Genomic DNA, 26,240 nt, shown 5'->3' with positions numbered 1-26,240 from the left:
CACTATTGCTGGTCAGGAGGTAGAGCAGGTGGAGAGTTACAAATATTTGGGGGTCCATTTGGATAGCAAACTGGACTGGAGATGCCACTCAGAGTTTGTCTACAAGAAGGGGATGAGCAGACTGTATTTCCTAAGGAAACTGAGGTCTTTTAATGTGTGTAGCAAAATGTTAGAAATGTTCTACCAATCTGTGGTGGCAAGTGCCATCTTTTTTGCAATCACGTGCTGGGGTAGTAGTGTGCGGGCCTCTGATGCTAATAAGCTGAATAAGATTATTAAGAAGACAAGTTCTGCTGTCGGCTGTAATCTGGACTCTTTTGGGGAGGTAGTGGAGAAAAGAACTCTGAAAAAGTGTATGGCAATTATGAACAATAATGCACATCCACTATATGAGCTATTCATGAGACAGAAGAGCACCTTCAGTAACCGGCTAATACTTCTGAGGTGTAAGAAGGAAAAATATAGGAAATCGTTTGTGCCAACTGCCATGGGAATGTACAACAATAACATTAGGGTTAAACCACCAAGGTGAATGTCTACTTATTTCTCTACATTTCAGTTCACTTGTTGTGTATGTCCTATTCTAATGTATAATGTTCTTCTGTCAACAAACTGTCATGTCAACTATGTAATTCCTTTATGATTTTTATGATTTAAGTCGTGCTGCTGTGATACCATAATTTCCCACGGGATCAATAAAGTGTATCGTATCGTAATATCACATACAAAGGACAAATACCCCCGTACCATGACCAGACACCATATTAGCACAACATAGTGACCTATAATACCACATACAAGGCACAAATACTGCCACACCATGTCCAGACCACATATTACCACCACAGTGACCCAATAATATCACATACAAGGGACAAATACCATTGCACCATGTACAGACCACATTTTACCACCACATGGTGACCAATAATACTACATACAAGGAACAAATACCAACACAACATGATCAGATTACATATTACAACCACACAGTGACCGAATAATAGCACATACAAGGGATAAACACCACTACACCATGACCAGACCACATATTACCACCACATAGTGACCAAATAATAGCACATACAAGAAACAAATACTGCCACACCATGGCCTGTCAACATATTACCACCACATAGTGACTGAATACTACAATACTGACCATTAATAAAAATAAACAATACTATCACCATAAGTGCCATTATACACAGGAGATCTGTACTTAGTATGCAGTGTCTGTGTACAGGTAATGCAGTGATCACCGGTGACATTATACACAGGAGCTCTGTATATAGTGTCAGTATACAGGTAATACAGTAATCACCAGTGACATTATACACAGTAGATTATTATTATTTATATAGCACCATTGATTCCATGGTGCTTTACATGAGAAGGGGTTACATACAAGTTACAGATATCACTTACAGTAAACAAAATAACAATGACAGACTGATACAGAGGGGAGAGGACCCTGCCCTTGTGGGCTTACATTCTACAAATCTGTATATAGTGTCAGTGTACAAGTAATACAGGGATCACCAGTGACATTCTACACAGGAGATCTGTATATAGTGTCAGTGTACAGGTAATACAGGGATCACCAGTGACGTTCTACACAGGAGATCTGTATATAGTGTCAGTGTACAGGTAATACTGGGATCACCAGTTACATTATACACAGTAGATCTGTATATAGTGTATAGTGTACAGGTAATACAGTGATCACCAGTTACATTATACACAGTAGATCTGTATATAGTGTCAGTGTACAGGTAATACAGGGATCACCAGTGACATTCTACACAGGAGATCTGTATATAGTGTCAATGTACAGGTAATACAGGGATCACCAGTGACATTATACACAGGAGCACTGTATGTAGTGTATAGTGTACAGGTAATATTGGGATCACCAGTTACATTATACACAGTAGATCTGTATAGAGTGTATAGTGTACAGGTAATACAGTGATCACCAGTGACATTATACACAGGAAATCTGTACTTGGTATGCAGCGTCTGTGTACAGGTAATGCAGTGATCACCGGTGACATTATACACAGAAGCTCTGTATATAGTGTCAGTGTAAAGGTAATACAGTGATCACCAGTGACATTATACACAATAGATCTGTATATAGTGTCAGTGAACAGGTAATACAGGGATCACCAGTGACGTTATACACAGGAGCGCATGAAGAGAAGGACAAAAAGGCTTGAAAAAGGTCCACGGACCGAAACGTTGCAGATGGCAGAGTAAATACGGGAGCTGTTTTTTCACAATTGCTGTGGTGCTGTCCTTCTCTTCATGCGCTTCTGGATTTACCTACTGGGATGGATCCCCTGGTGAGGACGTGCACTCTGCTGTCCATAGAGACATTGCCATTATAGGGTGCGGCTTTACTATTAATATTTGATACTTGTTATACACAGGAGATCTGTATATAGTGTCAGTGTACAGGTAATACAGGGATCACCAGTGACATTATACACAGGCGCACTGTATATAGTGTATAGTGTACAGGTAATACTGGGATCACCAGTGACATTATAAACAGGAGCTCTGTATATAGTGTCAGTGTACAGACAGTGATCACCAGTTACATTATACACAGGAGCTCTGTATATAGTGTCAGTGTACAGGTAATACAAGGATCACCAGTGACATTATACACAGGAGCTCTGTATATAGTGTTAGTGTACAGTTAATACAGTGATCACCAGTGACATTATACACAGGAGCTCTGTATATAGTGTCAGTGTATAGGTAATACAAGGATAACCAGTGACAAAATACACAGGAGCTCTGTATATAGTGTCAGTGTAAAGGTAATACAGTGATCCCTGGTGACACTGCAGATAGGACCTCTGTATATAGTATACAGTGTATAGTGTCATTGTACAGGTAACACACTTACTCACCAGTGACGTCTCTATGTGAAGTCCTTCATCTTCGCTTTTCATCTTTATCCAGCACAGATCACCATCACTTCTTCCAGCCAGGGATTGTCTCTGCAGGAAATAACACAGTTATCTAGAACTCCGCTTGCAGAACACATTACTTAATTTTTTCCCAACTTCTACACTATACCAGATGAAGGAAAAAAGGCAACACAGTGTCGCTCTGCCCAGTAACAGGACCACCCCCTCCATTTAAAACAGTGTCCTCAAAAAATAAAATAAATGCATCACTGCTGTAATAACATCCCTTAAATCTGTGGCCTCCCTGTTAACACCCTCACACCTCACGTAATCTCCGGTCCTCCCAAGACCACTTTCTCTCCTTCACACTTATTTGCTCCTCACCCAACCACCTCCAAGTCTTCTCCCGAATATCCCCCATCCTCTGCAATTCTTTGTCCAACCACATTCGGATCCTTCAGACTGAACCCACCTCTTCAAGAAAACTTACAGCCTGCAATGATCCCGCTGCCTCCTCACCACTGCCAGAGCTACTGCCTCACTAACACTGGAGCTGCTGCAACCCTCAACCTACTGTCTCCTTCTCCACCATCCTGTAGAATGTAAGTCCTCAAGGGCAGGGTCATCTCTCCTCTGTATCAGTCTGTGATTGTTAGTTTGTTTACTGTAAGTGATATCTCTAATTTGTATGTAACCCCTTCTCATGTACAGCACCATGGAATCAATTGTGCTATATAAATAAATAATAATAATACTAATAACTAGCCCCTATGGTAATAATATCCCCCTTCCTGACCCAGTTTATCTCATTCCTGGCTCCAGCCATATGTTCTCCCATCCTGCCCTCATGAATATCCATTCTGCCCCCATATGATCTCCTCATCTGTCTCCATTCTGCCCCACCTTTCCCATGATCCTGCTCCATCTGTCCCATGACTCTGCCCCATCTGTCCCATGATCCTGCCCCATCTGTCTCCATCGTATCCATCCTGCCCCATGATCCTGCACAATGTGTCTCCATCCTGCACCATGATCTTGCCCCATCTGTCTTCATCCTGCCCCATAACCCTGGCCAATCTGTCTCCATCCTGCCCCATCTGTCTCCATCCTGCCCCATATTCCTGCCCAATCTGTCTCCATCCTGCCCCATTTGTCTCCAGCCTTTCCTGTGTCTCCATCCTGCCCCATGTCTCCATCCTGCCACGTGTCTCCATTCTGCCCCCTCGTCTCCATTCTGTCCATGACTCCATTGTGCACCATGTGTTTACATCCTGCCATCGTGTCTCCCATCCTGCCCTGTGTCTCCATCCTGCCCCTGTGTCTCCATCCTGCCCCTGTGTCTCCATTTTGCCCCGGTGTCTCCATTCTGCACCATGTCTTTACATCCTTCCCTGTGTCTCCATTCTGCCCCAAGTCTCCATTCTGCACCATGTGTTTACATCCTTCCCCCGTGTCTCCCATCCTGCCCCCATGTCACCCATCCTGCCCCCATGTCACTCATCCTGCCCCCATGTCTCCCATCCTGCCCCTGTGTCTCCCATCCTGCCCCATGTCTCCATTCTGCCCCATGTCTCCATCCTGCCCCCGCGTCTCCATTCTGTCCCACGACCTCATTGTGCACCATGTATTTACATCCTGCCCTCGTGTCTCCCATCCTGCCCTGTGTCTCCATCCTGCCCATGTTTCCATTCTGCCCCCGTGTCTCCATTCTGTACCATGTCTTTACACCCTTCCCTGTGTCTCCATCCTGCCCCGTGTCTCCATTCTCCTCCATGTCTCCATTCTGCACCATGTGTTTACATCCTGCTCCCGTGTCTCCCATCCTGCCCCCATGTCTCCATCCTACCCAGTGTCTCCTTTTTGCCCCATATCTCCATTTTGCACCATGTGTTTACTGTTGTGAATTCTGTTGTCAAGCTCCCTCCTGTGGTCATGAATGGTACTTCGGCTTCTGAGTTTCCTTCCACAGGTGACAAGGTTAATTCGTTAGCTGGCTGCTCTATTTAACTCCACTTAGATCATTGCTCCATGCCACCTGTCAATGTTCCAGTATTGGTCTAGTTCACTCCTGGATCGTTCTTGTGACCAGTCTTCCCAGCAGAAGCTAAGTTCCTGCTTGTTTTTCTTTGTTTGCTATTTTTCTGTCCAGCTTGCTATTTTGATTTTTGTCTTGCTTGCTGGAAGCTCTGGGACGCAGAGGGAGCGCCTCCGCACCGTGAGTCGGTGCGGAGGGTCTTTTGCGCCCTCTGCGTGGTCTTTTTGTAGTTTTTTGTGCTGACCGCAAAGTTACCTTTCCTATCCTCAGTCTGTTCAGTAAGTCGGGCCTCACTTTGCTAAATCTATTTCATCTCTGTGTTTGTATTTTCATCTTTACTCACAGTCATTATATGTGGGGGGCTGCGTTTTCCTTTGGGGAATTTCTCTGAGGCAAGGTAGGCTTTATTTTTCTATCTTCAGGGCTAGCTAGTTCCTTAGGCTGTGCCGAGTTGCATAGGGAGCGTTAGGAGCAATCCATGGCTATTTCTAGTGTGTGTGATAGGATTAGGGATTGCGGTCAGCAGAGTTCCCACGTCTCAGAGCTCGTCCTATATTATTTGTAACTATCAGGTCATTCAGTGTGCTCTTAACCACCAGGTCCATTATTGTCCTTACCACCAGGTCATAACAGTACAGGTGGCACAAAGTATTAATGCATCTCAATAGAGGGATAAGAGAAGTTCTGAGACCATTTTTTTTTTCTTTGCAGTGTGTTTTGTCTCTCATTTCCCCTTTACCTCTGGGTGGTTCAGGATACAGGTGTAGATATGGACATTCAAGGTCTGTCCTTTTGTATGAATAATCTCACTGCAAGGGTACAAAACATTCAAGATTTTGTGGTTCAGGATCTGATGTTAGAGCCTAGGATTCCAATTCCTGATTTGTTTTTGGGGGATAGATCTAAGTTTCTGAATTTCAAAAATAATTGTAAATTGTTTCTTGCTCTGAAACCTCGCTCCTCAGGTGACCCTGTTCAACAAGTGAAAATCATTATTTCTTTGTTACGTGGCGACCCTCAAGACTGGGCATTTTTCCTTGCGCCAGGAGATTCGGCATTGCGTGATGTTGATGCGTTTTTTCTGGTGCTCGGATTGCTTTATGATGAACCTAATTCAGTGGATCAGGCAGAGAAAATCTCGCTGGCTCTGTGTCAGGGTCAGGATGAGGTAGAGATATATTGTCAGAAGTTTAGGAAGTGGTCTGTACTCACTCAGTGGAATGAATGTGCCCTGGCAGCAATTTTCAGAAAGGGTCTCTCTGAAGCCCTTAAGGATGTCATGGTGGGATTCCCCATGCCTGCTGGTCTGAATGAGTCTATGTCTTTGGCCATTCAGATCGATCGACCCTTGCGTGAGCGTAAAGCTGTGCACCATTTGGCGGTATTATCTGAGCATAGACCTGAGCCTATGCAATGTGATAGGACTTTGACCAGAGCTGAACGGCAAGAACACAGACGTCGGAATGGGCTGTGTTTTTGCTGTGGTGATTCCACTCATGCTATCTCCGATTGTCCTAAGCGCACTAAGCGTTTCGCTAGGTCTGCCACCATTTGGTACGGTACAGTCGAAATTTCTTTTGTCCGTTACTCTGATTTGCTCTTTGTCATCCTATTCTGTTATGGCATTTGTGGATTCAGGCGCTGCCCTGAATTTGATGGACTTGGAGTTTGCCAGGCGCTGTGGTTTTTTCTTGGAGCTCTTGCAGTATCCTATTCCATTGAGAGGAATTGATGCTACGCCTTTGGCCAAGAATAAGCCTCAGTACTGGACCCAATTGACCATGTGCATGGCTCCTGCACATCAGGAGGATATTCGCTTTTTGGTGTTGCATAATCTGCATGATGTGGTCGTTTTGGGGTTGCCATGGCTACAGGTCCATAATCCAGTATTGGATTGGAAATCAATGTCTATGTCCAGCTGGGGTTGTCAGGGGGTACATGGTGATGTTCCATTTTTGTCTATTTCGTCATCCACCCCTTCTGAAGTCCCGGAGTTTTTGTCGGATTACCGGGATGTATTTGATGAGCCCAAATCCAGTGCCCTACCTCCTCATAGGGATTGCGATTGTGCTATCAATTTGATTCCTGGTAGTAAGTTTCCTAAGGGCCGACTGTTCAATTCATCTGTGCCAGAGCACGCCGCTATGCGGAGTTATGTAAAGGAATCCTTGGAGAAGGGTCATATTCGCCCGTCGTCGTCACCATTGGGAGCTGGGTTCTTTTTTTGTGGCCAAGAAGGATGGTTCTTTGAGACCTTGTATTGATTACCGCCTTCTTAATAAGATCACAGTCAAATTTCAGTATCCTTTGCCGCTGCTGTCTGATTTATTTGCTCGAATTAAGGGGGCTTGTTGGTTCACCAAGATAGATCTTCGTGGTGTGTATAATCTTGTGCGTATTAAACAGGGCGATGAATGGAAAACAGCATTTAATACGCCCGAGGGCCATTTTGAGTACCTGGTTATGCCATTTGGGCTTTCCAATGCTCCATCAGTATTTCAGTCCTTTATGCATGACATCTTCCGAGAGTACCTGGATAAATTCCTGATTGTATATTTGGATGATATTTTGGTCTTTTCGGATGATTGGGAGTCTCACGTGAAGCAGGTCAGAATGGTGTTCCAGGTCCTTCGTGCGAATTCTTTGTTTGTGAAGGGGTCAAAGTGTCTCTTTGGAGTTCAGAAGGTTTCATTTTTGGGTTTCATTTTTTCCCCTTCTACTATCGAGATGGACCCTGTTAAAGTCCAGGCCATTTATGATTGGACTCAGCCGACATCTGTGAAGAGTCTGCAAAAGTTCCTGGGCTTTGCTAATTTTTATCGTCGCTTCATCAGTAATTTTTCTAGTGTTGCTAAACCGTTGACTGATTTGACCAAGAAGGGTGCTGATGTGGTCAATTGGTCTTCTGCGGCTGTGGAAGCTTTTCAGGAGTTGAAGCGTCATTTTTCTTCTTCCCCTGTGTTGTGCCAGCCAGATGTTTCGCTCCCGTTTCAGGTTGAGGTTGATGCTTCTGAGATTGGAGCAGGGGCTGTTTTGTCGCAAAGAAGTTCTGATGGCTCGGTGATGAAACCATGTGCCTTCTTTTCTAGAAAGTTTTCGCCTGCTGAGTGCAATTATGATGTTGGCAATCGAGAGTTGTTGGCCATGAAGTGGGCATTCGAGGAGTGGCGTCATTGGCTTGAAGGAGCCAAGCATCGCGTGGTGGTCTTGACGGATCACAAGAATTTGACTTATCTCGAGTCTGCCAAACGGTTGAATCCTAGACAGGCTCGTTGGTCGCTATTTTTCTCCCGCTTTGATTTTGTGGTTTCGTACCTTCCAGGCTCTAAGAATGTGAAGGCTGATGCCCTGTCAAGGAGTTTTGTGCCCGACTCTCCGGGTGTTCCTGAGCCGGCGGGTATTCTCAAAGAGGGGGTAATTTTGTCTGCCATCTCCCCTGATTTGCGGCGGGTGCTGCAAAAATTTCAGGCTGATAGACCTGACCGTTGCCCAGCGGAGAAACTGTTTGTACCTGATAAATGGACTAGTAGAGTTATCTCTGAGGTTCATTGTTCGGTGTTGGCTGGTCATCCTGGAATCTTTGGTACCAGAGATTTGGTGGCTAGATCCTTTTGGTGGCCGTCTTTGTCGCGGGATGTGAGTTCATTTGTGCAGTCCTGTGGGACTTGTGCTCGGGCTAAGCCCTGCTGTTCTCGTGCCAGTGGGTTGCTTTTGCCCTTTGGGTGGTTTGTGATCGCTTCTCTAAGATGGTCCATTTGGTACCCTTGTCTAAATTGCCTTCCTCCTCTGATTTGGTGCCATTGTTTTTCCAGCATGTGGTTCGTTTACATGGCATTCCGGAGAACATCGTTTCGGACAGAGGTTCCCAGTTTGTTTCGAGGTTTTGGCGAGCCTTTTGTGCTAGGATGGGCATTGATTTGTCTTTTTCCTCGGCTTTCCATCCTCAGACAAATGGCCAAACCGAACGAACAAATCAGACTTTGGAAACATATCTGAAATGCTTTGTTTCTGCTGATCAGGATGATTGGGTGTCCTTTTTGCTTTTGGCTGAGTTCGCCCTTAATAATCGGGCCAGCTCGGCTACTTTGGTTTCGCCGTTTTTCTGCAATTCTGGTTTCCATCCTCGTTTCTCTTCAGGGCAGGTTGAATCTTCGGACTGTCCTGGTGTAGATACTGTGGTGGATAGGTTGCAGCAGATTTGGACTCATGTGGTGGACAATTTAACATTGTCCCAGGAGAAGGCTCAACGTTTCGCTAACCGCCGGCGCTGTGTGGGTCCCCGACTTCGTGTTGGGGATTTGGTTTGGTTGTCGTCTCGTTATGTTCCTATGAAGGTTTACTCTCCTAAGTTTAAGCCTCGTTTCATTGGTCCGTATAGGATTTCTGAGGTTCTCAATCCTGTGTCGTTTCGTTTGACCCTTCCGGCTTCTTTTGCCATCCATAATGTATTCCATAGGTCGTTGTTGCGGAAGTACGTGGCGCCTGTGGTGCCATCCGTTGATCCTCCTGCCCCGGTGTTGGTTGAGGGGGAGTTGGAGTATGTGGTGGAGAAGATTTTGGATTCTCGTATTTCGAGACGGAAACTCCAGTACCTGGTCAAGTGGAAGGGTTATGGTCAGGAAGATAATTCCTGGGTCTTTGCCTCCGATGTTCATGCTGCCGATCTGGTTCGTGCCTTTCATTTGGCTCGTCCTGGTCGGCCTGGGGGCTCTTGTGAGGGTTCGGTGACCCCTCCTCAAGGGGGGGTACTGTTGTGAATTCTGTTGTCAAGCTCCCTCCTGTGGTCATGAATGGTACTTCGGCTTCTGAGTTTCCTTCCACAGGTGACGAGGTTAATTCGTTAGCTGGCTGCTCTATTTAACTCCACTTAGATCATTGCTCCATGCCACCTGTCAATGTTCCAGTATTGGTCTAGTTCACTCCTGGATCGTTCTTGTGACCTGTCTTCCCAGCAGAAGCTAAGTTCCTGCTTGTTTTTCTTTGTTTGCTATTTTTCTGTCCAGCTTGCTATTTTAATTTTTGTCTTGCTTGCTGGAAGGTAGGCTTTATTTTTCTATCTTCAGGGCTAGCTAGTTCCTTAGGCTGTGCCGAGTTGCATAGGGAGCGTTAGGAGCAATCCACGGCTATTTCTAGTGTGTGTGATAGGATTAGGGATTGCGGTCAGCAGAGTTCCCACGTCTCAGAGCTCGTCCTATATTATTTGTAACTATCAGTTCATTCAGTGTGCTCTTAACCACCAGGTCCATTATTGTCCTTATCACCAGGTCATAACAGTTTACATCCTGCCCCCGTGTCTCCCATCCTGCTCCGGTGTCTCCATTCTGCTCCGTGTCTCCATTCTGCTCCGTGTCTCCATTCTGTCCCGTGTCTCCATTCTGCCCTGTGTCTCCATTCTGCCCCGTTTCTCCATTCTGCCCCGAGTTTGTCGCTTTCAATAAAAATAAAAACAAAAACTTTCTCCTTACCTGGCCGCATTCCTGCGGCGATGTTCCCTCCAGACATTTCAAGCACGGACTCACCGGCAAATGACAATGACGTCATACCCTGGCAACATGCGTGCTGACGTCAGGTGGCAGCCTCCGATTGGCTGGTGGCTATTAGGGTATGTGCACACGCTGCGGATTTTGCTGCGGATCCGCAGTGGATTGGCCGCTGCGGATTCGCAGCAGCTTTCCATGCGTTTACAGTACAATGTAAACCTATGGAAAACAAAATCTGCAGTGCAGCATGTCAATAATTTGTGCGGATTCTGCAGCAGTTTACATCTGCTCCATAACAGGAATCTGCACAAAATACGCAAAAATATTGCGGTAAATCTGCGGTAGTTCCACAGGTAATCCACAGTGCGGTTTACCTGCGGATTTACCAAGATCAGTCCGGAAAAATCTGCAGGACTTTCCGCAACGTGTGCACGTAGCCTTACTGTGCGGGCCCGCATGGCAATAGAGTTGAACGGAACCTCCGTCTTGGACACAGGTTCAATTTCTGCACCGACAGAATCCTGCTGCTGGGGCCCGATGAGCAGAAGAGACAGGGCCTGATGCGGGCCCTTTCTGCTCATCGGGCCACATATGCCAGTCAGGGCACAAATGCCCTGATGGCAGCCCTGGCCGCGGGGACCGAGCACTATTGACTAGTTGTACAGGTGTGTCCCCGGGGGATTTTCCCGTCCCGCTGATACTGATTGGCAAGCTTCTGCCTACGTGCACGTATAGGCAACCACCAGGGACCTGCTTTAAGGACTAGTCAATAGTGCCGTTCAGTCCCCTGCGGCTAATAAAAGTCTGTTTTTCTCTGAAATGCTGCAGCGTATATAGCTGTGATCATACAGCCAGAGGCTGATAATGTACATGCTTGCTCACGGTTTGGGCAGCATGTATCAGCTGATAGGTTCACTTTAAAGCTGTTACCTTGTCATGAGAGATTTTACTGTAGGCAGTATAAAATAATATAAAATGGCAGTCATTCAATACATGGTCATCCATGTATCATGAGTGTGTCAGAACAAGAGAGGCTTCCTACTTTGCTGTATGTTTGCATTCCCTTTTTGCACTGATCGTAGTAAGAACACAGAGATGTGACAGACGAGGAATGATAATGGGATGGACAGAAGAGAGAAAATGGAATCGTCTGCCAAAACAATAGGTGACTATGTGACACAGCTCCTCATAGCCTCCAGAATGTCTAACAATGATGGCCATGTTCTTTCCCAGCTTTGAGTAGGAAGATCAGTTACAGAGCAATGCCTTGAGTTACATGTACTATAATTTGAGAACCTAGGCGCAATAACACAAAGTTTAATGTGTGTTCAAGGCTATTATTAACCAAGAACTAAGGTGATTTACAGTCAGGCTCGGACTGGCCAATAGGGGAACAGTGGAATCCCCGGTGGGCCCCTGTGCAGACATTGGCCCCCAACCTTCCTGCATGGGCAGTACTTGTCATAATTCACTTAATTCACTCTGTACAGAAAAAAAGCTGCATCTCATCATTCATTAACCAAACTACGCAATTTATAATTATATACTGTAGAAATGTAGTTACATTTGTGAACCAGGATTGTGTAATATTTGTATGCAGGTGAAAAGTGGGACCCCAAAGTCAATGTTATTGGTGGGCCCTTGGCACCCCAGTCTGACACTGTTTATGGTAGAATGAGTATTTTCATAGAATATTAGAACATTAAGAATATTGGAGAAACATAACAACTACAAATCCCTTTTTCTGCATTGCAAATATCTAAATATGAACTAAAACTATGACGGTAGTTTGTATAATCTCAAAGTTGTCTTCTATTCATTGAGACAGGTGGTCTCATACTTTGATTTAGTCCACTGTTTATTAACAAACATAGCAACCTTAAATAACAGAAATTATCCCCAAGATACTTCTAAATAAACAGCTGTAATGCCTCAGCTCATTGTGTATAGAGCACCAGATTTAGGTGACACCTCTGTGTCAAGCATTAATAAATGTGAACCTTTGGTCTGATGAACACAAGCATGAAAAAAACACATTTAGTATTCCTAACCAACTTACAAAATGCAACTTCATGACAAATTGCTTACCAGTTTTGTTCAGTGAACCCTGAGGTGCAGGCAGTGCATTTTCATCAGACCCTACAATAAAGGAATATATCAATATAATAGATTATCATTATAAATGCAGCCGGGAGCGTCTTGGCCATTTTTCAGCTCCCAATATGCGCTGAAGTAGGGAGTAGGATGATTAGGCTAATAGTTGCTTCAATGAATCAAAATTATTCAGTATTGCTTAAAGAGGAACATTCACCAGTTTGAGCATGCTAAACTGTCCACTTCATTAAATAGTGGCTGAGCATATTGGCAAAACGTAATTTTTATTTTATTTATTTATTTTCTCCAGTGCAGAGATATTAGCTTGTAACATTTAGGTTATAATTTATGTCATAGTACAACTGGGTATTAACAGAGTTGTCACTGGGTGTGTTTACTGCTTCCCCTGCATGAGGTTGACCAATCATAAGCAGGCAGGGACATGCAGGGAAAAGAACATGTCCAAGCAATAGATTAGCCACAGTTTTCTCTTGTGTGAGACAAGTAATGACAAATACAGCTCTGGCAAAAATTAAGAGACCACTGCAAAAGTTCAGTTTGTCTGATTTTTCTCTTTATAGGTATATTTTTGAGTAAAATGTAAATTGTTCTTTTATTCTATAAATTTCTGACATGTCTCCGAATTTCCAAGCAATAAATTTTGTATTTTTTTTCTGAAAAGGAGAAATGGTAAAAATTAAAAAAAAAACCTCAGTACTTTCAGACCTCAAAAAATGCAAAGAAAACAAGTTCATAATCATAATCATCAAACAACAATAATAATGTTTTAACTCAGGAAGAGTTCAGAAATCAATATTTTGTGGAATAACCATGATTTTTAATCACAGCTTTCATGCATCTTGGCATGCTTTCCACCAGTCTTTCATACTGCTCCTGGTGCAAAAATGTAAGCAGTTCTTCTTTGTTTGATGGCTTGTGACTATCCATCATCCTCTTGATTACATTTCAGAGGTTTTCAATGGGGTTCAGGTCTGGAGATTGGGCTGCCCATGACAGGGTTCTGATGTGGTGGTCTCTTAATTTTTGCCAGAGCTGTAGTCTGTTTTCCTCACTGATCTCACTGCAGAGCTGTGTTTCATTACAAAGTGACAGGAGTAAAGTACAGATGAGCTCTCAGGTCAAGGTAGTGAGTGTGAGTGTAACTGCAGTTCAGCAAAGCTGACCTCATTGTGAGAGGAAAGCTGCTTGGATTGTTTATAATGAGACAAAACTCAGCTCTGCTGTACTGCCCCTCCCCTCACACTGATTGCCATGAGCTGAAAGCTGAAAGCTGTTTGTAATCAGACTCATGTCTGCTCTCTTCCTCCTGACACTTTGTAATCATACACAGCTCTGCAATGAGATCAGTGAGGAAAGCAGATTCTCTTATGTGAGACATGTAATGACAGACAGTCTGCTCTCCTCACAGATCTCACAGCAGTGTCTGATTATAAAGTGCCAGGAGCAGAGCAGAGATGAGTTTGATTATAGACACTTTTCAGCTTTCATCTCACTGCAGTCATTGTGGGGGGATGAAATCACACTCATTTCTGCTCTGCTTCAGGCACTTTGGTAACATTACAGAGCTCTGTTTGATTACAATGAGAACAGGGCTGTCTGTCGTTACATGTCTCCTACTAAGAAAACTGGTTTAAGCTATTGTAGGGGCTTGTTCTTCTTTCCCTTGTATGTTGCTGCTTGCTCATGATTGGTCAACATCATGAAGGGGGCAGAAGTATGCATCCCCAGAGAAGAAGCTCAGGTAAGGCCACCATAAAAACCTATAAATTTACAAGTGAATATCTCAACAACAAAGAGGATAAATTAGAAAAACATTTGTTTCATACACCTCTGCAGCCATTATTTCACAATCTGGTCAGTTTAACAGGCCAAAACTGGTGAAAGGTCCTCTTTAAAAAGTTTTAGTTGTAGACCATGTGACTTTAAGAACATGTTTCTCAAAAAAGGTAATGACAGGCTGGTACATGAAGACCTGAGAACATTAGGTTTCCTACCAATATACCAAAATATCTTAGAAGTAGGTGCATGCGAGTTAACTAAGGTGATTTTAAAAGATTTCACAAAGAACCGCTTTCATGGCACATCTATGGGATAAGCCATAAAAGTCTGACTGGTTGGGCTATAGATGGACCATACTCTTTATCATAGTATTTGGAAATATAGAAGTGGCAAATGAGTTCTGCCAATCAGAATTCTAATGCATATCCACTAGAAAGATAACCAATATTGCCAATGCAATGTGTGACAACATTGGTGGAAATGTATGAATCTTTATGTGTATCGTAAGCACCTAATTCAAGAGATGGTGCTCGATATAGACAGAATTACAGATAATGTGTAGGTGTTAAATTCATCTCCTCTGGTATCAGCAGCATAAGATGAAGGTTTGCAGTAGGTAAAGCTATTTTATTAATAACAATTATATAAGCAATACATAAAAGAATGTGGTGACAGGAAAATTACACTTAAAACATAATTACAGTCATTATATTTTTCCATTATGTTCAGTCTCTGAAGGGATAATTTTACTGAGAAGGCTTACAGCCCATGTATGAGACGTACACTATTAGATGTACTTTGTAGGGGCTGGGAGTTTTTACTGAAGAGATTATTTCAAAAACTGAAAAAATGAGTAAAAATCTTGGGTAAAATGCATCTTATTATTTTAAAGGGTTGCTCCACTATTTTTATATTGATAGCCTATGGATCTCATCAATGTCAGATCAGTGGAGGTCCGACACCAGGCACCCCTATTGATCAGCCATTGTTGTGCTGTCAGCAGCCAAATTTTAGCAGTTGCAGAGCTGAGCAGCACAGATCTGACAACCGCGCAATAGCCGTTGAAAGATACTGTATGTCCATAGGGGCGGATTTGCAGTACTCGAGAGCGCCTGCTATGCAGATGTGGTATTTAGCTCTGCAACTGCTAACATCTGGCTGCTGCCAGCACCAAGAACAGCTGATAGGTGGGGATGTCAGGTATTGAATCTCTATTGATCTGATATTAATTACCTATCACGGTGGGCAGCACGTTGGCTCAGTAGTTTGCACTGCAGCCTTGCAGCGCTGGAGTCCTGGGTTCAAATCCTAACAAGGACAACATCTGCAAGGAGTTTGTATGTTCTCCCCGTGTTTGTGTGGGTTTCCTCCCACATTGCAAAGACAAACTGACAGGGAATTTAGATTGGGACAGTGATGATAATGTATTCAAAACTGTAGAGCGCTGCGGAATATGTTAGCGCTATATTAAAATAAAGATAATTATTACCTATCCTACAGTGTCATTTCCACCCATTCAGCCGTTTACATATATATGTAAATACTAGCTGAAGAGCCCGGCGTTGCCTGGGCATAGTAAATATCTGTGGTTAGTTATAGCACCTCAGTTCTCTTATTTTCCCATCACGCTTCTCATTTAGCACATCACTTCTCTCATTTTCCCATCATGCCTCACATTTCCCCCTCACATCTCTCATTTTCTCCCTCACACCTCTCATTTTCCCCCTCCTCTTATTTTCCCCCTCACTCCTCTCATTCCCCCCTACTTGTCATTTCGACCTTACATCTGTCATTTTCCGATCACTCCACTAATTTCCCTCGCTCCTCTCATTTTGCACTCACACCTTTTCATTTTCACCTCACACCTCTCATTTTCACCTCACATTTTCCCCTCAGTATATACATGTTTGTCATCTCCCTTACATATAGTATACACCTGTATGTCATCTCCTGTATATAGTACTGTATATACCTATATGTCATCTCCCCTGTATATAGTAAATACCTGTATGTCATCTCCCCTGTAAATAGTATATACCTGCTGTATGTCATCTCCTCCTGTATATTGTATATACCTATGTGTCATCTCCTCCTGTATACAGTATATACCTGTATGTCACCTCTTCTGTATATAGTATATACTTGTATATCATCTCCTCCTATATATAATATATACCTGTATGTCATCTCCTGTATATAGTATATACATGTATGTCATCTCCCCTGAATAAAGTATACACTGTTAAGATCAGGTGACCTTGGAGCAGCATGAAAACTTTCACTAGAGTAGGTGGTAACTATAATGACCGCAAACCCTGATCTTATCACCGCCACTAGAAGTAGCCGTGGGGTGTGCCTAACAAAACCTAGACACCTCGACACAGCCGGAGAACTATATATCCCTAAAGATGGAAATAGGAATACTATCTTGCCTCAGAGCAGAACCCCAAAGGATAGGCAGCCCCCCACAAATAATGACTGTGAGTAGTAGAGGAAAAGACAAACTCAGGCAGAAAACAGGATTTAGCAAAGGAGGCCACTTCTAGCTAAATAGGAAAGGATAGGACAGGACACTAAGCGGTCAGCATTAAAATCCTTCCAAAATATCCACAGCAGAAAATACAAAAATAAACTCCACCACCTAAATAAAGGTGTGGAGCGTATATCTGCAACTCCAGAGAATCCAACCAGACTGAGAAAACACTGACACAGTCTAAGCTGGACAATAGAAAAACAAACGAACAGCACTGAAAATAAGTACACTGCATGTGTGCCACAGGAAAAGAAACAGACACTTATCTTTGCTGAACTGGCAGCTAGGCAGGAGAGGCCAGGAGAGATCCAACACTTCCCAAGAAACATTGACAACTGGCCAGGAGTAAAGAGTCCAGAAAACCTAAATACCCCAGTCAGAATTGCAATCAACAGATACACCTGTGCAAGACTGCAGCCCAGGGACAACTGCATTACCACTTACAACCACCGGAGGGAGCCCAAAAGCAGAATTCACAACAGTACCCGCCCCTTGAGAAGGGGTCACCGAACTCTCACCAGAGCCCCCAGGCCGATCAGGATGAGCCAGATGAAAGGTACGAACCAAATCAGCGGCATGGACATCAGAGGCAAAAACCCAAGAATTATCCTCCTGGCCATAACCCTTCCATTTGACAAGGTACTGAAGCTTCCGCCTCGAAAAACGGGAATCCAAAATCTTCTCAACCTCATATTCCAACTCCCCATCAACCAACACAGGGGCCGGAGGATCCACAGAGGGAACAACGGGCTCCACATATTTCCGCAATAAAGATCTATGGAAGACATTATGGATAGCAAAGGAGGCCGGAAGCGCCAGTCGAAAAGACACTGGATTAATAATCTCAGAAATCTTATAAGGACCAATAAACCGAGGCCTAAACTTAGGAGAAGAAACCTTCATAGGAACATGACGGGAAGACAACCCGACCAGATCCCCAACCCGAAGCCAGGAACCAACACACCGACGACGGTTAGCAAAACGTTGAGCCTCCTCCTGAGACAATACCAAATTGTCCACCACGTGAGCCCAAATCTGCTGCAACCTGTCAACCATAGAATCCACACCAGGACAGTCAGAAGGCTGAACCTGCCCAGAAGAAAAACGAGGATGAAAACCAAAATTACAAAAGAAAGGCGAAACCAAAGTAGCCGAACTAGCCCGATTATTAAGGGCAAACTCGGCCAATGGCAAAAAAGCCACCCAATCATCCTGATCAACAGACACAAAGCATCTCAAATAAGTCTCCAAAGTCTGATTAGTTCGCTCGGTCTGGCCATTTGTCTGAGGATGAAATGCAGAAGAAAAAGACAAATCAATGCCCAGCTTAGCACAAAAGGCCCGCCAAAACCTGGAAACAAACTGGGAACCTCTGTCGGACACAATATTCTCCGGAATACCATGCAAACGGACCACATGCTGAAAAAACAATGGAACCAAATCCGAAGAGGAAGGTAATTTAGGCAAAGGCACCAAATGAACCATCTTAGAGAATCGGTCACAAACAACCCAGATAACCGACATCCTCTGGGAAACAGGAAGATCGAAAATAAAATCCATAGAAATATGCGTCCAGGGCCTCTCAGGGACCGGCAATGGCAAAAGCAACCCACTAGCACGGGAGCAACAAGGCTTGGCCCGCGCACAAATCCCACAGGACTGCACAAAAGAACGCACATCACGCGACAAAGAAGGCCCCCAAAAGGACCTACCAACCAAGTCTCTGGTACCAAAAATGCCAGGATGACCAGCCAACACAGAACAGTGAACCTCAGAAATCACTCTACTAGTCCATCTGTCAGGAACAAACAGTTTCCCCACAGGACAGCGGTCAGGTTTGTCAGCCTGAAATTCCTGAAGAACACGTCGTAAATCAGGGGAAATGGCGGAAAGGACCACCCCTTCTTTCAGAATACCGACCGGTTCCAAGACCTCAGGAGAATCAGGCAAAAAACTCCTAGAGAGGGCATCAGCCTTAATATTCTTAGAACCCGGAAGGTACAAGACCACGAAATCAAAACGGGAAAAAAACAAGGACCATCGAGCCTGTCTAGGATTCAGCCGTTTGGCAGACTCGAGGTAAATCAAATTCTTATGATCGGTCAAGACCACAATACGGTGCTTAGCTCCTTCAAGCCAATGTCGCCACTCCTCAAACGCCCACTTCATAGCCAACAACTCCCGATTGCCGACATCATAATTGCGTTCAGCAGGCGAAAACTTACGGGAAAAGAAGTCACACGGTTTCATTAAGGAACCAACAGGATCCCTCTGAGACAAAACGGCCCCTGCCCCAATCTCAGAAGCGTCCACCTCAACCTGAAACGGAAGAGAAACATCCGGTTGGCGCAACACCGGAGAAGTAAATCGACGTTTAAGTTCCTGAAAGGCAGAGACAGCCGCAGAGGACCAATTCGCCACATCAGCGCCTTTCTTCGTCAAATCGGTCAAGGGTTTAACCACGCTGGAAAAATTAGCAATGAAACGGCAATAAAAATTAGCAAAACCCCAAAATTTCTGAAGGCTCTTCACGGATGTGGGCTGAATCCAATCATGAATGGCCGGAACCTTAACCGGATCCATCTCTATAGACGAGGGAGAAAAAATAAAGCCCAAAAAAGAAACCTTCTGCACCCTAAAAAGACACTTAGACCCTTTCACAAACAAGGCATTGTCACGAAGGATCTGAAATACCATCCTGACCTGTTGCACATGAGACTCCCAATCATTGGAAAAAATCAAAATATACAATCAAGAATTTATCAAGATAATTCCGGAAGATATCATGCATGAAGGACTGAAAAACAGATGGAGCATTAGAGAGTCCGAATGGCATCACAAGGTATTCAAAATGGCCTTCGAGCGTGTTAAACGCAGTTTTCCATTCATCTCCCTGCTTAATACGAACAAGATTATATGCCTCCCGAAGGTCAATCTTAGTAAACCAACTAGCTCCCTTAATCCTAGCAAACAAATCGGAAAGCAAAGGCAAGGGGTATTGAAGGTAAAGGGTATTGAAACTTGACCGTGATCTTATTCAAGAGGCGATAATCAATACAGGGTCTTAAGGAACCATCTTTTTTAGCAACAAAAAAGAACCCCGCTCCCAACGGTGAAGAAGATGGTCGAATATGCCCTTTCTCCAAAGACTCCTTAATACAGCTCCGCATGGCGGTATGTTCAGGTACAGACAGGTTGAAAAGTCGACCCTTAGGAAACTTACAGCCTGGAATCAAGTCAATAGCACAATCGCAGTCCCTGTGCGGTGGAAGGAAACTGGACTTGGGCTCATCGAATACATCCTGAAAATCAGACAAAAACTCTGGAATTTCAGAAGAGGAAGAAGAGGCGATTGACATCAAAGGAACCTCATTATGAACCCCCTGACAACCCCAACTAGTCACAGACATAGACTTCCAGTCCAACACAGGATTATGTACCTGCAACCACGGAAAACCCAGCACGATAGCATCATGCAAATTATGCAACACCAGAAATGGACAATCTTCCTGATGGGCTGGTGCCATGCGCATGGTCACCTGTGTCCAGAACTGGGGTTTATTTTTAGCCAAGGGTGTAGCATCAATGCCCCTTTTAAAGGAATAGGGTTCTGCAAAGGCTGCAAGGGAAAACCACAACGCCTAGCAAACTCAAAGTCCATTAGGTTCAAGGCGGCGCCTGAATCCACAAACGCCATGACAGAAAATGATGACAATGAGCAGATCAAGGACACAGATAACAGAAATTTAGGTTGTACAGTACTGATGGTAAACGAGCTGGCGATCCTCTTTGTCCGCTTAGGGCAGACAGCAATGACATGAGAAGCGTCGCCACAATAATAACACAACCTATTCTGACGTCTGAAACCTTGTCGTTCCATTCTAGACAGAATCCTAACACACTGCATGGGCTCAGGAATTTGCTCTGAGGATAACGCCACAGCGCGCACAGTTCTGCGCTCCCGCAAGCGCCGGTCAATCTGAATGGCCAGAGACATAGAATCACTCAGACCGGAAGGCGTGGGAAACCCCACCATAACATCTTTAACGGATTCAGAAAGACCTTTTCTGAAAATTGCCGCCAAAGCATCATCATTCCATTTAGTCAACACAGACCATTTTCTGAATTTCTGACAATGCAATTCAGCCGCCTCTTGACCCTGAGACAGGGCCAACAAGGTCTTCTCAGCTTGATCCACAGAATTAGGTTCATTATATAATAATCCTAGGGCCTGAAAGAAGGAGTCTACATTAAGCAAAGCCGGATTCCCAGTTTCCAGGGAAAATGCCCAATCCTGCGGGTCACCACGCAGCAGGGAGATGACGATTTTAACCCGCTGAATGGAATCACCAGATGATCGAGGTCTCAAAGCAAAAAACAGTTTACAGTTGTTTTTAAAACTCAAAAATTTGGACCTGTCACCAAAAAACAAATCAGGAGTAGGAATCTTCGGTTCTAAAACAGGAGTCTGAACAATGTAATCAGAAATACCCTGTACTCTAGCAGCAAGCTGGTCTACACGAGAAGCTAATTCCTGAACATTCATGCTAGCACAAGGCTCTTCAGCCACCCAGGGATTAAGAGGGAGGAGTAGAAAAAGTAGACTGAAGAAAAAAAAAAGGCTCAAGACCTTTCTTCCCTTCTTCTGAGATGCATTTAACTCATTATTGGCCAGTTGTACTGTTATGATCAGGTGACCTTGGAGCAGCATGAAAACTTTCACTGGAGTAGGTGGTAACTATAATGACCGCAAACCCTGATCTTATCACCGCCACTAGAAGTAGCCGTGGGGTGTGCCTAACAAAACCTAGACACCTCGACACAGCCGGAGAACTATATATCCCTAAAGATGGAAATAGGAATACTATCTTGCCTCAGAGCAGAACCCCAAAGGATAGGCAGCCCCCCACAAATAATGACTGTGAATAGTAGCGGAAAAGACAAACTCAGGCAGAAAACAGGATTTAGCAAAGGAGGCCACTTCTAGCTAAATAGGAAAGGATAGGACAGGACACTAAGCGGTCAGCATTAAAATCCTTCCAAAATATCCACAGCAGAAAATACAAAAATAAACTCCACCACCTAACTAAAGGTGTGGAGCGTATATCTGCAACTCCAGAAAATCCAACCAGACTGAGAAAACACTGACACAGTCTAAGCTGGACAATAGAAAAACAAACGAACAGCACTGAAAATAAGCACACTGCATGTGTGCCACAGGAAAAGAAACAGACACTTATCTTTGCTGAACTGGCAGCTAGGCAGGAGAGGCCAGGAGAGATCCAACACTTCCCAAGAAACATTGACAACTGGCCAGGAGTAAAGAGTCCAGAAAACCTAAATACCCCAGTCAGAATTGCAATCAACAGATACACCTGTGCAAGACTGCAGCCCAGGGACAACTGCATTACCACTTACAACCACCGGAGGGAGCCCAAAAGCAGAATTCACAACAATATACCTGCTGTATGTCATCTCCTCCTATATATACAGTACCTATGTGTCATCTCCTTTTATATAGTATATATCTGTATGTCATCGCCTCCTGTATATAATACATACCTGTATGTCATCTCCTCCTATATATATATAGTATATACCTGTATGTCATCTCCTCCTGTATATAATATATACCTGTAAGTCATCTCCTCCTGTATATAGTATATACCTGTGTGTCATCTGCTCCTGTGTGTCATCTCCCCTGTATATAGTATATACCTGTATGTCATCACCCCTGTATATAGTATATACCTGCTGTATGTCATCTCCTCCTGTATATACCTATGTGTCATCTCATCTTTTATATAGTATATACCTGTATGTCATCTCCTCTTGTATATAACAGTATGTCATTTCCTCCTGTATATAGTATATGCCTGTATGTCATCTCCTCCTATATATAGTATATACCTGTATGTCATCTCCTCCTGTATATTGTATATACCTATGTGTCGTCTCCTCCTGTATATAGTAAATACCTGTATGTCATCTCTTCTGTATATAGTATGTACCCGTATGTCATCTCCTCCTGTATATAGTATATATCTGTGTGTCATCTCCTCCTGTATTAGACCTCGTTCACACGTTATTTGGTCAGTATTTTTACCTCAGTATTTGTAAGCTAAATTGGCAGCCTGATAAATCCCCAGCCAAGAGGAAGCTCTCCCCCCTGGCAGTATATATTAGCTCACACATACACAAAATAGACAGGTCAAGTGACTGACAGCTGCCGTAGTTCCTATATGGTACATTTGTTGCTCTTGTAGTTTGTCTGCTTATTAATCAGACTTTTATTTTTGAAGGATAATACCAGACTTGTGTGTATTATAGGGCGAGTTTCATGTGTCAAGTTGTGTGTGTTGAGTTGCGTGTGGCGACATGCATGTAGCGACTTTTGTGAGATGAGTTTTGTGTGGCGACATGCGTGTAGCAACTTTTTGTGTCGAGTTGCATGTGACAGGTTAGTGTAGCAAGTTATGTGCAGCAAGTTTTGCGCATGGTGAGTTTTGCGCGTGGCGAGTTTTATGTGTGGTGCGTTTTGAGTATGTGCAAGTTTTGTGTGAGGCAACTTTTGCATGTGTTGCAACTTTTGTGCATGTGGCAAATTTTCCGCTTGTGCTAGTTTTGCGTTTGGAGAGTTTTCCTTGAGTTGAGTTTTGCACGTGTGGCGAATTTTGCGTGAGCCTAATTTTGCATGTAGAGAGTTTTGCATGTGGCGACTTTTGGGCGTGGCGAGTTTTGAGCAGTGACTTTTGTGTTTCGACTTGTGTGGCAAGGTTGGTGTATGTGTGGTGAAATGTGTGCTGAGGGTGGTATATGTGTTCAAGCACGTGGTAGTGTGTGGCTCATTTTGTGTGTGTTCATATCCCCGTGTGTGGTGAGTATCCCATGTCGGGGCCCCACCTTTGCAACTGTACACTATATACTCTTTGGCGCCATCGCTCTCACTCTTTAAGTCCCCCTTTTTCACATTTGGCAGCTGTCAATTTGCCTCCAACACTTTTCCTTTCACTTTTTCCCCATTATGTAGATAGGGGCAAAACTGTTTGGTGAATTGGGACGCGCGGGGTTTCAATTTCGCTTCACAACATAGCCTATGATGCTCTCGGGGTCCAGACGTGTGACTGTGCAAATTTTTGTGGCTGTAGCTGCGACGGTGCAGATGCCAATCCCGGACATACACACATACATGTACATACACACACACACACACACACATTCAGCTTTATATATTAGATACAAGATTAGATTGAAAGAGGCAGCACTCCTGTCTACTAAAAAAAAAAGGTGAAAAAAGTTTCTTTTTTTTCATTAAATTCTTTTAGTAATTTTATGTGTATTACATTGTATTGTTTTTATTGTCTACACATGTCCATGCGTAATTGTAAAGCGCGGAATATGTTGGCGCTACATAAATAAAAATTATTATTATTATATATTATTATCTTCTGTATCCAATAATGACTATATATATATATATATAAATATAAATATCTATCTGTATCTCTCATCACCTCACGCTCATCCTCGCTCGCTATATCCACCTCATACCTCCATTTATTCTGTCGTTACTGCACAGTATTGACCTCTTTTAGATAACTACACAACATGATGCAGGAGGCAATATATATGTAATACATATACAGTACAAAAATCCACACTATTTTTAAAAAATGTATATTGTTAATAGACTTCATCTGACAAATCCTATTTAGTTTCATGCAACAGTTTTAATGGAACAACACCTTTAGATTATGCCAAATTATGGGTTAGGACCGAAATTTTTTGTTCACGCAATGCAAAATTGAGTGCCACATTTTTCTCATTATATTTATGAACTGGACCCCTACTGGAGCACCATATTCTCCTTGACGGAATGCAGTATATTTCTATAACATGGTACAAAGATATAAATACCTTCATGAATTGGTTCATATAAGTTCACATGCTCGGGGTGTTTTGAGTGCCAGGTCCAACTCATATGCATAGTTTTTTCTCACTAGGTTCTGTCAATTACCTCCAACACAGTTCTTTGATATAACTTTTTATTTTAGACTTTTTTCTGAAAGGTTTTTTTACTCTAAGCAAATAATCTTATCTGTGAGGAGATACTGATGCAAAGTACTGAAAGGAATTCTGACATGATAATCAGAGGAACATCTCTACTACACCTGACTCCTGGTTCTTGACAGATGTGATATTTATGTTCTCATCTTTCGTAGTGGATATTTCTTCCTGACATGAGCTCATGAAGTCAGTTGAGTGACACTACACAAACATATCACAAAGAATAAGTAACTGGCAGATACAATATGAGCTTTGGAAACATACCCAGCTTATATCCTTATATCCTCTCTCTTTTTGCTCTTGTAGCTGGGTCTAGCAATTATCTAGCCAATATCAACCAAATCTAAAGGCTATGGGCGTGATAATTTTGTCTAAACCTTGGCTTAATATTATGTTTCAGTGATAGTGTGGCACAATGACTGTCCACTAATAGTGCAATAAATGAGGAACACTCACATGGCAGAGAGAAATGACAGCCACTTGAAATATGGTTTGGCTGGTGAAGGTAAATAGGTTGTCTACTTGACAATCCTTTTTCTTAGAAGGATCCCCCAACAATAAGCTGAACCCAGCAGCATTGATTCAATTTTACTGCAGCGCCATCACAAGGAAAGTGATGCATTACATAGTTCTCATTAAAATTACTGTACTGGGAGCAGCTTTGCAGCTTTTCTCCACTTCAGCTAATTAAAGCAGTTATGTGGGTGTATTTTATTTTTATCCTATGGGCCTAAGAACTTACAGTCAGGTAGTTGCTAATTGGTGTCTGTGTTTTCATACAGTGTGACTATTCTGACAAGGTGGCTCTTTTAGTTATTGGTGCTGTAAATGCCGAAATTATGCGTTTTGTAATTTCTCCAAAATACCTGTCTTCAGTCCTGGAGGCAGGTCTTTCCCCCCCGCTGCACACGCCACACTGCCGTCACTCAACTGTCTTCTTGGCGCCGCCTCCTCAGTGCTGTTTTCAAATCATCCGGCGCCTGCGCTCTTTTGTCCTGCCTGGGGCAGGCACAGTGAGCGCTGCCCGTCTGACCTCATATGCAGTCTCGCAGACTGCGCCTGTGCGGCCGCCCTGCTTGTGAATCCCAGCCCCGCAGTGTCTTATGATTTATTCATGTTGCGGGGCTGGGATTCACAAGCAGGGCGGCCTCACAGGTGCAGTCTGCGAGACTGCATATGAGGTTAGACGGGCAGCGCTCACTGCCAGCTCTGACAAAGATCTGCAAAGATCGAAACGCGTAGCTCGTTTCCTATTGTGCTGTGGAGAGTTATTCAGCTTGTGCTTTTATCATGTACTAATAAAGGAC

At 43.6% G+C, this 26,240-nt stretch overlaps 1 protein-coding gene across 1 annotated transcript in view; it reads right to left on the bottom strand.

Annotated features, from left to right (window-relative positions):
• The window catches only part of LOC138672139 (uncharacterized), an 84,255-nt gene that overhangs the window by 23,143 nt on the left and 34,872 nt on the right, over positions 1 to 26,240 (bottom strand). The window contains exons 8-9 of the mRNA XM_069760170.1: positions 25,038 to 25,134; positions 12,528 to 12,578 (exon numbers count right to left, since the gene is read on the bottom strand). Coding sequence (XP_069616271.1) covers positions 12,528 to 12,578; positions 25,038 to 25,134 — 148 coding nt within the window. The remainder of the gene's footprint in view (positions 1 to 12,527; positions 12,579 to 25,037; positions 25,135 to 26,240) is intronic.

This window comes from Ranitomeya imitator, chromosome 3, assembly GCF_032444005.1.
Source record: "Ranitomeya imitator isolate aRanImi1 chromosome 3, aRanImi1.pri, whole genome shotgun sequence".
In the NCBI taxonomy this organism is placed as follows: domain Eukaryota; kingdom Metazoa; phylum Chordata; class Amphibia; order Anura; family Dendrobatidae; genus Ranitomeya; species Ranitomeya imitator.
This window is presented reverse-complemented; position numbering and strand designations above follow the sequence as displayed.